Source organism: Terrapene carolina, unplaced genomic scaffold (genome assembly GCF_002925995.2).
Source record: "Terrapene carolina triunguis isolate 2854851 unplaced genomic scaffold, T_m_triunguis-2.0 Scaffold247, whole genome shotgun sequence".
Classification (NCBI taxonomy): Eukaryota; Metazoa; Chordata; order Testudines; family Emydidae; genus Terrapene; species Terrapene triunguis.
The window spans coordinates 9,095,768-9,113,419 of record NW_020664598.1 but is presented as its reverse complement, the minus strand read 5'-3'; the positions used below and the strand labels follow the sequence as shown (position 1 = coordinate 9,113,419).

General features: G+C 41.1%; 1 protein-coding gene across 2 annotated transcripts in view; it reads left to right on the top strand.

The window, feature by feature from the left end:
* Window positions 1-17,652, top strand: part of CHST11 (carbohydrate sulfotransferase 11) — a 239,733-nt gene that overhangs the window by 96,336 nt on the left and 125,745 nt on the right. For both annotated transcript variants that reach the window (XM_024200076.2, XM_024200075.2), the window contains exon 2: window positions 14,069-14,154. In XM_024200076.2, coding sequence (XP_024055844.1) covers window positions 14,069-14,154 — 86 coding nt within the window. The remainder of the gene's footprint in view (window positions 1-14,068; window positions 14,155-17,652) is intronic.

Genomic DNA, 17,652 nt, shown 5'->3' with positions numbered 1-17,652 from the left:
GTGTGTGTGTGTGTGTGTGTGTGTGTGTGTGTGTGTGTGTGTGTGTGAGAGAGAGAGAGAGAGAGAGAGAGAGAGAGAATAGAATTCTCCTAGCATGAAGAGCTGTCTCTCTCCTGGGATGTTCCTGAGCTTCAGATTTATGGATGTTTTGATGAGCCTGTAAAGAAATTCCTTACAGATGAATGATCAAAAATTACTGGAAAACTTCCTCAAGAGTCATTGTTCATTTAGGCAACAAATGCTGTGTTAATTTATGCCACATGCAAAGCTGCATAATTTGACCCACAGAAATGAACTTTCCCACTGTGCCTAAATAAATCTACCCCCATGCAAATCTTAGAACAACCAACACAGGATAAAATGCAAATTTAGAAAAGCAGCTAGGGTGAAAAGCAATTAAACAATGCTTTGCTCTTTGGAAAGTGGTCAGAATGTTTGCAATTGGTGATAATTGCTCAGAACTGGTACTCAAGGCTAATAGGTCTATAAGGCTCAGATCCTCAAAGGTATTTAGGCAGCTAATTCCTATTGATTTCAATGGCAGTTAGGTACTTCAATACCTTTGAGAATTGGGGCCTACTTGACTTACTTGCTGAGTGACCTTAGGCAAGTCTCTTAACCTCTTTGCCATAGTTTCCCCATCTATAAACTGGAGTTAATAAATGTCTCTCATATACAGGTGTTGCAAATCCAAATTAATGACCCTGCTACTTATACCAAATATAACTATTTCACTAGTACCTTGTACTCCCTTTTCTTCCTTCATTTCTGTTGTCTTTTGTCATACACTAAGATAGTAAACTCTTTGGATTGTCTCTTTTGTTATATGGATGCACAGTGTCTAACACAAGGGGGCTTGGTCCCTAATTGGGGCCTCTAGGCACTGTTGCAATACATATAATAATAAATAACGTTGGCAGTGTTTTGATATATTTTTGCCCCCCATTCTTACAGTGAGTAGTACCTTACTTCCTGGGTGGTAAATCACTGCTCGTTGTGAGTAAGGATGGCAGAATCTGTCTCTATATAAATGCAGATTGAAAGTATAAACTCACTGTATGCCTATAACACTTTTATATGCACTGCATAAAATAAAAAATGCTTTGCTCTACAAATAGGTCTCTCAAGCCCCAAGAAGCAACTACAGTACTGCCTTAAAAAAATAAAACAGGCTAGACAGGCATTTAATCATAAATACCAGCACCTATATTTTCCAGACGAAGGACCAATATTTTTGACTAAAATCGTTGATTGAATGTAACAAATCACGAAGACCAAGATTTTATTGTTAATAAATCTTAGCAAATTGCTGCTAAATTATGAAGTGCTCAAATTCATTGTGGGGAAAAACAATACAAAGCTATGTTACTTAAACATTAGATTTATGTACAGTAGCAATACTTAATGCATTCAGTCACAATGCTTGAGATTCCTATTACAAAATAAACACTTAAAAAATGTTCAGCATCCTTTACATCATGTGTTTGTAAGTGGGCCCTGGGAAATTAACAAAGCTTGAAATGAAGGTGGTCTTTGTATTGGTTAGCTTCTGACTTTCTTACTGGTAAGTTTCAGAAAATTCTTTGCAGTTGGCTACCAACCAACCAGAATGAAATCTTACAGAACAGTTGGACATGTTTAGTGAATTATTAGGGAATACTTGTGTTTTGCTGCAGCAGAGAGCCAGTTACTAATGGCACGTTTGTTCAGCATGATTTTAAATGTTAATTTGAGAGACAGACGATATCTACAGAACTGTCTAAAGTGCAGTATATTCAGCCCTGGAGGCTCTAACAAACTTTCTGGGAAAATTTCAGTTCCTGTGAGACTTCTTTTCAAACATTTTGAGTTTCAGCTGTGTAGTTTCAAATGTCATGGGTTTTATGCATGCAGAGCACTGCAGGATTGAGCCCCATTGCTAGGCTTGCCAGCTGTCTGACTGCACAAAACCAAACACTCCTGCCCCGCCCCTTCTGAGGCCCTGCCCCCCCTCACTCCATCACTTGCTCTCCCCTACCCTCACTCAGTTTCACTGGGCTGGGGCAGGGGGCTGGGATGCAGGAGGGGGTGAGGGCTCCAGCTGGGGGTATGGGCTCCGGAATGGGGTCAGAAATGAGGGGTTCACGGTGTGGGAGGGGGCTCCAGGATGGGGCAAGGGGTTGGGGTGTGGGAGGGGGAGCAGGCTCTGGGAGGGCATTAGGGTGCGGGAGGGGGTTCCGATCTGGGGCAGGAGTTCGGGCTGCGGGCTGCGGCTGGGCAGCACTTACCTCGGGCAGCTCCTGGTTGGCAGCGCAACGGGGCTAAGGCAAGCTCCCTGCCTGCCCTGGCTCCACACTGCTCCCGGAAGTGGCCACTATGTCTGGCCCCTAGGTGGAGGCGTGGCCAGGCAGCTCTGCACGCAGGTGCCACCCCCGTGGCTTCCCGGCCAATGGGAGCTGAGGAGGTGGCACTTGGGGTGGAGACCGTACGTGGAGCTTCCCTGATCGTGCCTAGAGGCCACACGGACATGTCGGTCGCTTCCGTGAGCTGCGCATAGCCAGGGCAGGCAGGGAGCCTGTGCTGCCGACCAGACTTTTAATGGCCTGATCAGCTGTGTTGACTGCAGCCGCCAGTGTCCCTTTTCGACCAAGGCGTTCCAGTCGAAAACCAGATGCCTGGCAACCCTACCCATCACTTTGTGTACACTGGGAAGCTAAATGGATGGCCCTTGAATCTGTATTGAAAACAGTTAATGTAGACCCAACAGCAGAGTTGTCAATACCATTTCCAAGAGAGAGACTGAGACTTGTGGAAGTTGTGGGTGGTCAGCATCTAAGAATCTGTCTACTTATTAGTATTAGTATTATTTATATTACAATAGAGCCTGGGAGCCCTAATCATGGACCAGGACCTCATTGTGCAAGGCGCTGTACAGTAGGTGAATGTGGGTTTCAGTGCCTTGCTTTAGCCATCCAAGCTTGAAAACTTTGCCCTGGCTTGTTCAAGGTTACAGTGGACACCTGTGGCAGAACTTGGAATAGAAACCAGCTTCATGGCTTAACCACAAGAGCATCCTTCCTTCCTGACCCATCTGTGCTGGGCTATTATTGTTTTTATTTTATTTTATTTTTATTTTTTTTAATGTTTAACCTGTGAGTAATGAATCAATGTAGATTGTGCTGCTGAAAATTTCAGTCACTTTCTTGACCCTGTACCATTTTAATGCTCCTGGTTAGTGTAGCCCAAGTTGGGAATAACAAGCTGAGCCCCTGGACGGATAGAAATCCAGTGATCCAGATAGTTGATCAGCAGGGCTAAAGTGCTAACCTACCGTCTCTTCAATGACTGTTCCATAGAATGACATTAACACTGACCATGAAGAAGATGGACTAAGGCAGTAACGATAGCTGGGAAGAGAACCTACTTTCTACTAAATAGAGAAGTGCTGATAACTTTCCGTATTTGTAGAGAGTTCAATTCAGTAAAGAAATCCTTCAAATTGTCCTACCTTGATTATTTTCCTATAAAACTGACAGTAGGACCTGATCCAAAGCCTCTTAAAATCAATTGAAAGACTCCCATTATCTTCAATGGGCTTTGGATCAGACTGAATAATCACTTATTTGCTGTTCATTCAAACTTGTGTTGAGGATGCATTTTTCCCTTGTAGATCATCACACTAGATTTAATATTTTTCCTTCACAAGATGAAGTAACTTGTATTCAACACAGATTTAATAAATGAATGAATTATGCATATCAGTTTAAGCAATGCTGTATTAGGATATTTTGTCATTGTACTTTGAACCAATTTAATGAAAAATTAAAAATTAATATTTTGTAAGAACTTTTTTCAAATGTTTGTAATATGAGATACAGTTAATTTAAGAAACTGCCAATAGTGATAACTTCCTTACATTTGTTTTGCTTTACGTTGCAAACAGGGAGTAATTAGAATAGTGCAAACAATGTAAATTAAACACTACTCAGTAGAAAAAAGTCACTAGATAGTAGTGTGAGAATTGGTACTCCACAGAAGTCTTGACAATGCCAACATTTGACATTTACAATATTTATATAATGGGGGCAACATAAGTGGCTTCTGAATGCAGGAGCACACTATTTGAAATGTCAGTTGCTCATTTCTCTAACTACAATGGTAGAAACAATTATCTTTTTCACTTGTTTTGCCATGGTATCCTTCTATCACCTGAACTGCAAAAGGCTTTTGACAAATACACATCATTATTTTCACCCATCTTTCTGACATTTCACAAGGAGATGGACTTTTAATTTTATTTTTAAGATGCTTGTTATTCCATTTCCTTTCATCATTTTTCTTTTCATCTCTAGCTTTTCTTTCTCTCGTTTTGTTTGTCGTTCCACTTACTGGCATAGGTAGGATTAGAACTCAGGAGTTCTGGGCTTCCATCTTATAGGCCACGTAGTCGCTCTGGAAAGGCACCACCTGCCATTTCTGATTCCGCTAGCTTTTCTAAAATGTATAAGCGTGAATTTTGGAGTTGATATGGCTTTTTGTTTTATTTCCACATCATTTGTATTGTGGAAGTGCTTAGCAGGGGTCCCATGAAGTGCTTACAGTCTAAGTAGTTTCATATGCTTCAATGTGAATAATTTTCAGTTTCCCAAAATTTCTGAAGAGTGCATGAAGCAAAGAAAAGAAGTACTTCACCCAAGTATCTGCCAATTTTCTCCCTATGTTCATCTAACCATTCTTGAGTTCAGATGTTTCGGAGCTATTTGAACATTGGATATATGACGGGTTGGATCACAGAAACCCCCTTGGGAACTGCCAACTGATGTGCCACTACTTCTGCCCATGCTTTCCCTGCCAGCTTGGGACTTCAGCACCCTGTCTTGTTGAGCCAGACACATCAGTCTGCTCCAACAGAGACCCAGAGTCTGAACCACATGCCCCAAAGCTGCAGACTTAACTGAAAGCAACTTAAGAAGTGTTCTTGTCTTTAACACTCAGATGCCCAACTCCCAATGGGGTCCAAACCCCAAATAAATCTGTTTTACCCTGTATAAAGCTTATACAAGGTAAACTCATAAATTGTTTGCCCTCTATAACTCTGATAGAGAGATATGCACAGCTGTTTGCCCCCTAATCTCCCAGGTATTAATACATACTCTGGGTTAATTAATAAGTAAAAAGTGATTTTATTAAATACAGAAAGTAGGATAAGTGGTTCCAAGTAGTAACAGACAGAACAAAGTGAATTACCAAGTAAAATAAAATAAAACAAAACACGCAAATCTAAGCCTAATACAGTAATGAAACTGAATACAGATAAAATCTCACCCTCAGAGATGTTTCAATAAGTTTATTTTACAGACTGGACGCCTTCCTAGTCTGGGCACAATCCTTTCCCATGGTACAGTCCTTGTTCCAGCTCAGGTGGTAGCTAGGGGATTTCTCATGATGGCTGCCCCATTGTTCTGTACCACCCACTTATATATCTTTTGCATTAGGTAGGAATCCTCTGTCCCTCTCTGGGTTCCCACCCCTCCTTCTCAATGGAAATGCACCAGCTTAAAGATGGATTCCAGTTAAGGTGACATGATCACATGTCACTGTAAGACTTCATTACCCACTTGCCAGCACACATGTATCCAGGAAGACTTACAAGTAAAACAGAGCCATCTGCAGTCAATTGTCCTGGTTATTGGGAGCCATCAAGATTCCAAACCACCATTAATGGCCCACACTTTGCATAATTACAATAGGCCCTCAGAGTTATATTTCATATTTCTAGTTTCAGATACAAGAATGATACATTCATACAAATAGGATGAACACATTCAGTAGATATAAGCTTTGTAATGCTACCTTACAAGAGCCCTTTTGCATGAAGCATATTTTAGTTACATTATATTCACACTCATCAGCATACTTTCATAACATCATATAGAGTGCAATGTCACAGGCTACATCTTGGAGGCGACACAGCTAGGTTCCCACCAAATGTACTACCTGGAGCGCTTTTAGTACCCTCTGCTGAGAGCTGATCCTGTGGCCTAGTAATTTGGAAGCAAAGTAAATTGCCACCCTCATAACTTGAGGAGGAGACTGGCTGGTAAAAGCATTTAATTATAGGATTGTAGAAGCAAGTCCAAGGACCACAGCTGGCTTGGCATGTGAACCGTGGTATATCAAATCTTCGAATCTTCTCCCTAACTCGGTCTTCCAAAGTGTGTGTTTTTATTTGAGGGATGTAAATTTTAATTGCCAGTCATTTTGGCAGAACCTTGCTACATTACATATCTGCATGCTTTCTGCATAGATCCTAGAGAATGCTGGTATGCTGAGGAGCTCGCTCGCGCTCTCTCTCTCTCTGTGTATGTGTGTATGTATATACACGTATAAATGACGTATATCTGAGATCAAATCGCTGCTTTTAACACCAACATGTCTGGATAAATTTTCCTAGAAGCTATCAATGAATTCTCCTAGTCTGAAATAATTTAAGCAGACACTATATATGGGTCATTATTGTACTGGTGCTCTCTCAACTCAGAGGTAAGATTTGTTTATAAGAAGATAAGAACTGCCACAGTGGTCAGAGCAATGGTCTATCTAGCCCAGTATCCTGTCTCTGACAGTGGCCAGTACCTGAGCTTCAGGGGGACTGTACAAAACAGGGTAGTTGGAGTTATCCACTCTCTCAGCCTCTGGCAGTCAAAGGTTTAGTGTCGCCCCAAACATGGGGTTGCGTCCCTGACCATCTTGGCTAATAGTCATTGATGGACCTGTCCTCCATTAACTTATCTACTTCTGTTTTGAACCCACTTATACTTTTGGCCATCACAACACCCCATGGCAACAAGTTTCAAAGGTTAATTGTGCATTGTGTGTGGGGGAAAAGTACTTCCTCTTGCTTGGGTTAAACCTGCTGCCTGTTCATTTCATTGAGTGACCTTTGGTTTTAGTATTCTGGGAAAGGGTAAATAATACTTCTCTATTCACTTTTTCCATGCCAGTCATGTTTTTGTAGACCTCTATCATATTCCCCCCTTACTCATCTCTCTAAGATGACCAGTCCCAGTCTTTTTAATCTCGCCTCGTGTGGAAGCCATTCCAGATCCTTGATCAATCCTTGTTGCCCTTCTCTGAACCTTTTCCAGTTCCACAGTATCCTTTTTGGATGGGGCAACCAGAACTGGGCACAGTATTCAAGGTGTGATCACACCAGGGATTTGTATAGTGGCATTATGATATTTTCTGTCTTATTGTCTATCCCTTTCCTAATGGTTCCTGACATTCTGTTTGCTTTTTTGACTGATGCTGCACAATGAGCAGAAGTTTTCAGAGAAGTATCCACGATGATTCCAAGATCTCTTCGAGTGGTTACAGCTAATTTAGAAGCCATCATTTTATATGTGTAGTTAGAATTATTTTTTCCAATGTGCATTACTTTGCACTTACCCATGCTAAATTTCATTAGTCATGTTGTTCAACCAGTTTTGTTAAGATCTCTTTGTAACTCTTCACAGTCAGCTTTGGACTTAACTATCTTGAGAATTTTGTATCCGCAAACTTTGCCACCTCACTGTTTACCCTCTTTTCCAGATTATTTGAGACTTTGTTGAACAGCACTGTCCCTGTACAGATCGTTGGGGGACCCTGCTATTTATCTCTTTCCATTGCAAAAACTGACCATTTATTCCTACCCTTTGTTTGCTATCTTTTAACCAATTACTCATCCATGAGAGGACCTTCCCTCTTGTCTCATGACTGTTTGCTTTGCTTAAGAGTCTTTGATATCAGACTTTGTCAAAGGCTTTCTGAATGATCAAGTACACTATCTCATCTGGATCACCCTTGGCCAGATGCTTGTTGATACCCTCAATCACTTCTAATAGATTGGTGAGGCATGATTTCCCTTTACAAAAGCCATGTTGTCTCCTTCCCAACAAATGGTGCTAATCTAGGTGACTGATTCTGTTTTTTACTATAGTTTCAACCAATTTGCCTGGAATTGAATGGTGTGGAGATAGTGAATAGGGAAGTGTTTTTTACTGCTTCACATAACACAAGAACCAAGAGTTATCCAATGAAATTAATAGGCAGCATGTTTAAAACAAACATAAGGAAATACTTCTTCACACAAGGCATAGTCAACCCGTGGAGCTCATTGCCAGTGGATGTTGTGAAGTCCAAAAGTACAACTGGGTTCAAAAAAGAATTAGATAAGTTCATGAAGGATTTGTCCATCAGTGGCTATTAGACAAGATGGTCACAGATGTAATCCCATGCTCTGGTGTCCCTAAATCTCAGACTGCCAGAAGCTGGGACTGGATGACAAGGGGATGGATCATTTGATAATAGCCCTGTTCTGTTCAGGGCCTCTGAAGCATCTGGCACGAGCCACTGTCAGAAGACAGGATACTGGGCTAGATGGACCATTGGTCTGACCCAATGTGGTCATTCTTAAGTTTTTGTTCTTATGAACCAATTCATAAAATGTGTATGAAGAGTTGAATTTCCGCAAAGTTTTGGTTCTGAGGTTTAGTTGGGACCCATTTGTAATGAGGACCCTAAACAGCAAAGCACATGCTTAAGTCTCATTAACTTCAGTGAGATTTAAACATGTGCATGAGGGCTTTGCTGAATAGAGATGGATTTAAGCATATATTTAAGTTAAGCATGTGCTTTGCAGATTTGGGGCTAAACTGATAAAATTACAAACTTATGAACAAGTGCATTAGCTTGCCTGGTGCTTGATGTTCAACAGTGCTTTCTTTAATGTAATATACTGGACAAAGTTATGCTGCTTTTTGTGTAGAAGGGGCAAGTGGAAATTTGTTTTGAGGATTTATTGTTAAATTATCTTGTGGCTCATTAATACGAGGATGAAAGGGAAGACAATGTTAGTGCAATACACCATTGGGATAAAAATCATGAATAAGCCATGTGCTACATACACTATAGTGTAAAATGTTTAATTGTCTTTTGGTTAGTATTTTTTATGGCAGTTGGCAGGTTTTTTGTCTTCATCTGGTGTTTTATTAGAGCACTGTAAGATAAGTTCTACAGAAACTGCTTTTGCTTGTTAATCAGAGCTTCCAGCTGTAGGTAATGCAGTTTATAGAAAGATATCTAGTAAATCAACAAAACACCTGATAAAGATTAAGGGCCTTATTTTCATTTACAGGAAGGCCTCTTTACACTACTGCGACTGTAAAGGGGTCTTAAAATCGGTGTAACAGAAATTTAAACCCAATTTAAGTGCCCTTTGAACTGCCAGAGCTGTGTAAAGAGGCCATAGTGTAAATGAAACTAGGCCTGAAGAGATTGAGACACATCATAAGAAATGTTGCCTCAAGGAAATTATAATGTTATACACAGTAGTAGATATGTGTATTTGATCATATTGTGCCAACTACAGCAGGGATGAACTTGGCCTTTAATAGATGGGGTGATTGCTTTGGGAGTGAATAGGTAAACTTGGGGTAAACCATGTTTGTATTTCCAATTTCTTGCTGTGCTTTTGGTACAAATACACCTCTTGTGGAAAAAGAAACATTTTAAAATATATTTGTAGCTAGAAGAGCATCTCCCATTTTGCCACTGTCCAAATGTGGGACCAAATGTGTGACAAAAACCTAAACTAAGAGGTACTGTCACACTTCAGGGGTGCAATCCCAACCAAGGCCATTGAACTTTCAGATATAATCCGACAGACAGCCATTTTGGCTTGCCTTCTAGTGGGAGATTCCCTTCTGCGCTGCTGAGCAGCCCTTTATATATGGCCCTCTCTGGCCCTGATTGGCTGCTCCAGCAAGCCTTCCCCCTATTGGTGGGCTCAATAAGCCCTTTCCTGATTTATGAGTTCTGCGCAGCCTCTCTGGTGCTGCTTTTAACCCCTTCTTCTCCCTGTGTGGGGCAGGCGCCCCACCACAATCCATAATTCCTTATGTAGTGTTAATACATACAATTCACAATGATATAAAATATCACGTTTGTTATACTTTTATAATACAGGAATATTGTATACAATCAGATGATTCAGTTGTTTATCACTTGAGGTTCAGATCCCCTGTCTTTATAGCCTAGATAAAGTTTATCTTCCCTGCTGCAGTGTAGACACCAAACTGTCTCCTCCCATGCTTGTTAGCTTGATAGCTTTGTTGACCTGATATGTAAATAGACCTTTCTTTGTCTCTGCATGAGTCAGAGAAGCAAAACGCATTCCTTTATCTAGGGCAGACCTGATTGCCAATTCCCCCTGACATGCTGGTTTAAATACACTTTAGTCATAATTCCAGCATATATCCAGAACGCTTAATGCACACCCCATACACACATCGCACAATGATATTAATAATCAGTGAGTTATTAGTTTTCCAATTATATGTTAGATACAAATTTTAACATCAATGAATTGGGGTATATTGAACTGGTCAGGCCAGTGGAAACTCATTACGTGATACCAGTGAGCCTCTGGCATTAGGAGGCTCATAGGGTCACAGGGACACACAAAATTAATGTAGGAAACTTAAAATCCAGTGGGATTTCTTCTTCTGGTGTCAAGGACTCTTTCTATAAGCTCAGTTTTGTCGTTCTTTAGTTCTGATGTCAATAATTTTCAACAAGAAAATTGAAAGGGGCACCAATTTGGAGGGGCATCACTTATTTTAGTCCCAAAGTAGCCTATCAAAGTTGGGAGGGACATGTCTACGAAAAGTATGTGTTCTGTTTTTGGTAAGGGAAATATTTTTTGAAGCGAATTGTTTATTCGGATGTGAAAGACCAATCCCAACCAGGTATTTCCAAGGTGCGCACAAACAGATGTATATAATCCTGCTCAGCATAAGCACGTCCTGTTACTGAAACTGACAAACAGGGAGTTAAGCCCTGTGTTTAAGATGCCAGGTTGCTGTGCTAATTCCTAAATCTTGGTTTAAAGACTTTATTGGAAAAATAAATCAATTAAATAATAGTGGGACTCACAAAATAAAGATTTAATGGTTTCAATGGCTGAAGCCCCACTGGCATTTAGCTGTTGCTTGGGAGCGAAGTTTTTTGTGGTTGCTTGTATGCATCTGGGAATCAAATCTTGTATGATGTGTGAATAATTTTTTTAAGCTTTATGACAGTTGCTGCTTCATATAAGGCGTTGCTGTGTTAAGATCTGCCTGTTAAGTGAACCAGGGAGGGCGACTTGTATGTGTTTTACTGTTAACCATAATTAATGGAAATGAAAAATGATATAGTAAATTAAGGAACAGCACACTGCACTTTTTTTCTGTCCAGTGCGAATGAACGGTTCGGAACAAGGAATCTGTGTCTGAACTGCCGGTTAATCAAAATCTGATCACTTGGATACATTGAAACATTCCCTTCCCCTCTGCTCCTGTATATGAAAGTAGCTTAGGGAGGGTATGTGTGAAGGCTGTGCATTGTATTGGCTCTGTTTTGGGAAGAGGTCCTGGGCAGATGAGGGAGCTTAGCTGCAAAAGTGATTTACAAAGGATTTGCTAAGCTGAGCTTCAGCACAGGGATTTTACTGGTCAGGGAGGGACGCTACAGTCATGACGACTGAAAAGAAAGGGGATGGTGGGTGAGGAAGGATACCAAAATGATGAAAGCAGCATAGTTTAAATGCTGCCATATTTGGCGGGGGAGAGGGAAAGATGTTTCTTTTTTAAATTTACATGCTGGGTGGCTTCCAGGCAACAGATTGGTTCTGTCTCTTCACTTTTCTCCTTCACCCAGCTATACCACAGAGGAGCAAGGACAGGATTTTCCCCTAAATGTTTGTGTACAGTGGGTCTGTGAATCTAGGCAATCCATCATTCATGTTCGTGATGCATCTAGGTTTCTTTGCTATTCAATGCCACAAAGTTTTACAAAAGCTGCTAGAAATGTTTTTAATTTTTAATTTCATTAAAAACTTTAAGGGGTTTTTAAACCTTCCCCTGCAGGGTATGCAATGCAAACATTGAAGCACTTTGCTAGTGCAAGAAAGCCAGAGAATGAAACTGAACAGACACTGGCTAAAAACAAAACTGAGACAGACCAATCTATTTTCAAAAGGCCAAACTGAAGGAAATGCAAATTACAAATAGAAGAAATGGTGAAAAGGCATATTCTAAAAATGCTTTCAGGGTTAATCATCTATGGTGTTATCACACAAGGGAATTTTGTTTTTAAAGCTAACAATTTTAACTTACTTTGTAAAATAAACATAGCACAAAAATGTAGCAATTAAAATATTTAGCTGCATGACTAAAAGTGTCTGGAAGTTAGTTAGTCAGGTATTTAAATATGTAAATTAAAATTATAGCCTGTAGTAACATCCAATATTTTAATTGTGAAGACAAATCAAAACATTTAGCATGTTTTTGTTTACTAGACACGTACATCTGAATCTCATTACAAAACCCATAGTGTCTTTCTGTGTTCACAGGAAAGGCAGCGTGTCACTTTATTAGATAATTACCTTTTAATTTTAAAATAAATACCAAGTGGACAAGGGAATCTATTTTCTTTCAAGACTGAAATTGGATGTTCTATGCCACCTCTGTAGAGACTCTTCCATTGTTCATACTACTTGAAATATTAATTATGATTATGCATTAAGTACTAGCTCTACCTCCATTCACTGAAAAAATGCACCACTGTATTCTATAACTATTTCCCAAAGGCTGCAGAATAGTATTATTGTAAGATGTGCTGGTTTGAGATGTTTCTGAAAGAAACTGTAGTCCTTTTATGTAAACGGTGTACATAACTATATTAATACTTTGTCTGACTCTAGTTAATGCTATTGGACTCCCAGGAGTCTCCTCTTCCAATTAAGGCACATTTTAATCTGATTTTTGCATGTACAGGATGAGGCCCCAATCCAACAATCAATTCCACATGGGTTGGACCCTTATTGATATTGGGGTCTGCATGGGTGCAAGAGTCTGCCTGTGTATGCAGGGCTGCCCAGAGGATTCAGGGGGTCTGAGGCAAAGCGGGGGAGCTGCGGCGCTTGTATTCACCCGGCGGCAGTCCGGGTCTTTGGCGGCATTTCGGCGGCGGGGGGCCCTTCAGTCGCTCCGCGTCTTCGGCAGTACTGAAGGGCCCCCCGCCGCTGAAATGCCGCCAAAGACCCAGACCACCACCGGGCCAGGGCTCGCGGGGCCCCTGCCGCCGAAGACCTGGACCGCTGCCGGGCCAGGGCTCGCGGTGCCCCTGCGGGGCCTGGGGCAAATTGCCTCACTTGCCCCCCTCCCCCCTTCTGGGCAGCCCTGTGTGTATGTCTGCGTGCAGGATCAGGGCCCAAGTTAAGAACCTTCCCTGGAAGCTCTTGTAGTACAGTACTAAAATGACTGCAATTAACTATAGTAAGAAACTCCTAGATCAGACCTTTTGAAAACCTGCCTGTGTGCAACTGGACAAACATAGCATTATTGATTTGGGTTGTTCGACTGCCACAGTCCAGGAGAAGAGGTCAAGTAGTTGGATCTCTTATCTAAGATACAGCAGTATTCAGTGCAAAAAAAAAAAAAAAAAAAATTCCGATTGAGCCAGTGTTCATGTCACATGTGCTACTGTCTGTCTGTGGTGGCAAGCAACTGAAGCCATAGGCCAAAAACTTCAAATCCAGGTGCTTATTGTTAGGAGGCTATGCTAAATCCATCATCGGGCATCTAACTGGAAATGGCCTGATTTTCAGACATGCTGGGCACAGTGAGTAATTTGGCCCTCTGGAAACAATGGGAGACAACGGGTGCTTATAATCAGGCCACTTTTGTTTAGAGGCCTAAATATGGTTTTAAGAGCCTAACTTTAGGCACCCCGGTATGAAAAATGTTGGCAACACTTTTATTTGATGGGGAGGGAAAGGGATGAACCCCATTTTTGTGGCTCCAAGCCCAGAATATTCCAAATGCACTCTGCTCTTAAATCTTTGCTAGGGCAGGTGAAATGGATGTTTTAAGAAACACATTTCTGGAATTCCCTGGTATTTCTGGAAATCCCTCTCCTCAATATATGTATTCTGTGTTCTGTTTGTTTGGTTTTTTTAATTCAGCCTTTGTTAACCTGTATTAATTTCCATTTTACCCTGTAGTAATACGTAGAAATCCATTTGGAATGGACATCTGTTGTCGGAAGGGGTCAAGAAGCCCGCTCCAGGAACTGTACAATCCCATCCAGGTGAGTGTATCAACTTTGCAGCCCATCCAACAAACACAGCCTGTATTTACTTGCAGAGTTTTGGGTTTTTCTTCCCCATAGCATAATCATGTTCGTCCTGGGACCTGCACAGCTAAACCACAGCTTGAGCTAAAGGACTAAGTCTCCTAGCTGGAAGCTGTAGCAGAGTTCTGTCCTCTGTAGATCAGGTGACAGTGGGTTACAATGGCACTGCTGTAAGACACTTTTGTTTTCGGGTTATAATGTGGATGGACTTCCAGCTAGCCCAGATGGCTTTCCAGTCAAAGGTGGTTGCAGGTATGCAGTCCAAACAAGCTGAATATTTTCCAGCGAGGCAGATCATGATATCACTGAATGCTACATTATACCATGATTAGTCCCACTGAAATCATTGAGGCTACTTGTGGGGGAAGGGACTACTCAATGTGAGTAAGGATATCCTGAGTTCTTCTCACTGTGATATCCAGAGCGAAAAAGCATCTCAATTTCAGGTCTCCAATTTCAGCTGCTGCTCACTTAGTCTCCATGTGCGTGCTGAATTGGCTTATTCAACCACAGCGCTTCCTGTTGGCAACTGAGAGGAAGTGCTGCCATTGAGAGAAAATGGCAGCTGACTTTTAAGTATACAGTATTTATTCAGGTTTAATAGCTGCCTAGTATATATTTATACCCCAGTTAATACATTTTGTAAAACCGAGTTAGCTATTAAGGAAAGTGAGGTTAACTCATTAGGTTTAACAAGGCAGTAAATGTTTTAAATACTTGTTGATTATGAAAAGAATCGCTATACAGTACACAAAATTAGTACCAAGTGATTTTAATACATTTATAAAGTATTGTCAACAATCTAAAGATACAATATCTATTATGCAAAAGGAGTAAAGTGCAGGCATCCAATAATCTTGTATTTATTAGCATACATTAGTTTCCTAATTAAATCTCAATTCTACGTGTAGCAGAGAACACAAACTTACCAATTTTTGTAATAACACTTGATACAAGTGATGTACAATCAATGTTGCTAAATGGAAAGTGCACTCTCCATAAGAACAAACATGCTGCAAAGGGAAAATAATAAACTCTTGAAAAGCTTTTAGAAAAGGGCCGTGGGGAGAAGAAAGTTTTGTCTATTGTGTCTGGGGTCTGCTGTGCATCCATTGAAATCTTCTTGCCATTTAATAGTCCCATTGCCAAAGGTCATCCCGTATGAAAAGAACAGAGGAATACCGCCTTGCAAATTTGGTGAAGTACGGGTTTTCTAACCTTTGCAAGCAGTGAACCCAGCTGGCAGCTCCTAATGCTCCCCCCTTCCTTTCTACGTCTTGATCAAGTATTCTGTAAAGCGTTAGAATTCTTTCCCAATCCCTCTTGTGGAGGGAGCCCGAAAAGTCAATGTTTGAATAAGTTCAGCACTTCTTGCAGCCAGTGTTGAACTAAGCAGATGACGTTTTTCACACACACAAAATTTCCATCAGTACATTGGCCTCTTCTGTTCTTAGCACGTAAAAAAGGCAGAATATTCCGCTGCTTTTTGGACTGGATTTAAGTGCAGCACATGGTTCAAGAGTATTCCAGCGGACACTTTACTGTTAGCATGCAGATTGTATATATTTCAGGGAAATGATAGCAGCAAGAGACAGTGGGTGGAGGGGGAGGTATTAACAACAAGCTGATTTGGGGGTCTCCACTGAAATATTTCTTTTATTTCTTTGACCCTCCTCCCTCATTAAGTTACAGTTACATTCTTATCCATAAGAAGGAAAAAAATTCTCTCTACTGCCTGGAAGGTAGCAGGATAGGAAGCCAGATCATGGTTTGGAGCAGCGGTTCTCAAGCTGTGGGTCAGAATCGCCCAGGAGGTCCCCAGACTGTTGTCAGGGGAGTATGAGCGTACTCTTATCCTTTCTCTCCAGTCCTCTGCTGATCAGTGACTTACAACATACAACTCAGAAGTCCTGATAATTGGAGGAATAGAAAGTTTTGGCCAAGGACAGCAGAACAAACCTCATTCTCTTATGAAAAATGCCATTGGATGTTTATTACTGTCCAGGCATATCCTAAAGGATTGCAGGTGTTAAGGGCTCAGCCAAAAGACGACACGCACATGCACACAAAGCCACAGTAATCTGTTTGGTATTCAGTTTAGCTACCTTTGTAAGATGAAGGGCTACAGGTACTTGTAGCTCCAGGGAGTCTGCGCAATTCAAACACCAGACTAAACCGCTGAGAGAGCCCCTGCAGCAATCCGGCTTTGGCTAGATATGGTTGTAATTCTTTCAGTGTATGCAACTTTAAATATTTAGTTTGTCCAACTGCATGTTTTTATTATAACTGCATGTTCTAATAATCAGAGAAACCCATTGGCTAGTTTGCTGCCTTCACCTACAGAATGCTAAAGTGCAGCTTTCAGAATTTTCCAGCCTACTTATCTGTTAGCTAGTATTGTACCTGGTACTGCTCTCAGAGTTGGTGCGAATGCTGCCATCAATGGAAACAGAAGCAGGATTGAGCCCTCTGGTATTAAGAGCGATAACTTTACTATTGGGTTTAGATAGCATCATAATCCACGAGAGTGATATTCCCATAGCTAATACAATCATGCCATTCTCAAGAAAGTTTTCTTGTTATACGTTCGGCACAGAGATTGCCTTGTATTTATAAAGCCTGATGGAGATGCATTGATTTACACCAGGTGAGGGTCTGGCCTGTAGTATCTGCTATACAAAAATATACCAGTGTATTTGGTCTGCTCTTTTCTTTCTTCTTTGATGGAGTTGCTAGCAGATGCCGTGTTTTCTGGTGAATCTCTTGGTTTGATAAATGATTGTAAAAATAGTTTTACTTCACTTTTATCTTGCTGGTTCAAATCCAGAGGGGACCAAACTTTGTTGCTGTCTAATGGATGTCCAGTGGCCTACACAAACCGAATTTAGAGGTTTCAGTCCAGTGCTCAGTGGATAGGTGCCCTCATCACAAAAGATTGCCACCCTAATGGGCTGTAATTGACATCCTTTGTTAATAGCTTCACAAGAGAAGTGTAAGATTTAATGGCTATAGATAGAGTGAAATTCACCACTCAGTAGAAGGGCCAGCACAAAGTCCTTGCACCACTTAAGTCCCATTTACTTAAGTGGGTGCACAGCCTTGTACTGGCCCTACTGCACAATCTCACAGATAGGAACAGGCTTCTTGTCCCTACACATGGTCCCTCTGTGTCAGGTTTGAAGTATAATAGGAGGGCCATGTGTGGGAAGTCTGCCCTCCCTATGCTGTATGTATTCTGTGGACGGAGGACTTCATTTTTTGAGGCTTTCAGTGAAGGACTTTCACATGCACGAGTACCACATTAAGGCAACATAGTCAAACTTTAGATGAATTGACAAAATAGAATAGACTCATTCTGTCACATAGCTCCAAAGGGAAGAGGGAGAGGATCCAGCATCAGGTGACTAGTGATATTGCATACTCCTGGGGGAATTCTGCACCACTGCACAATGC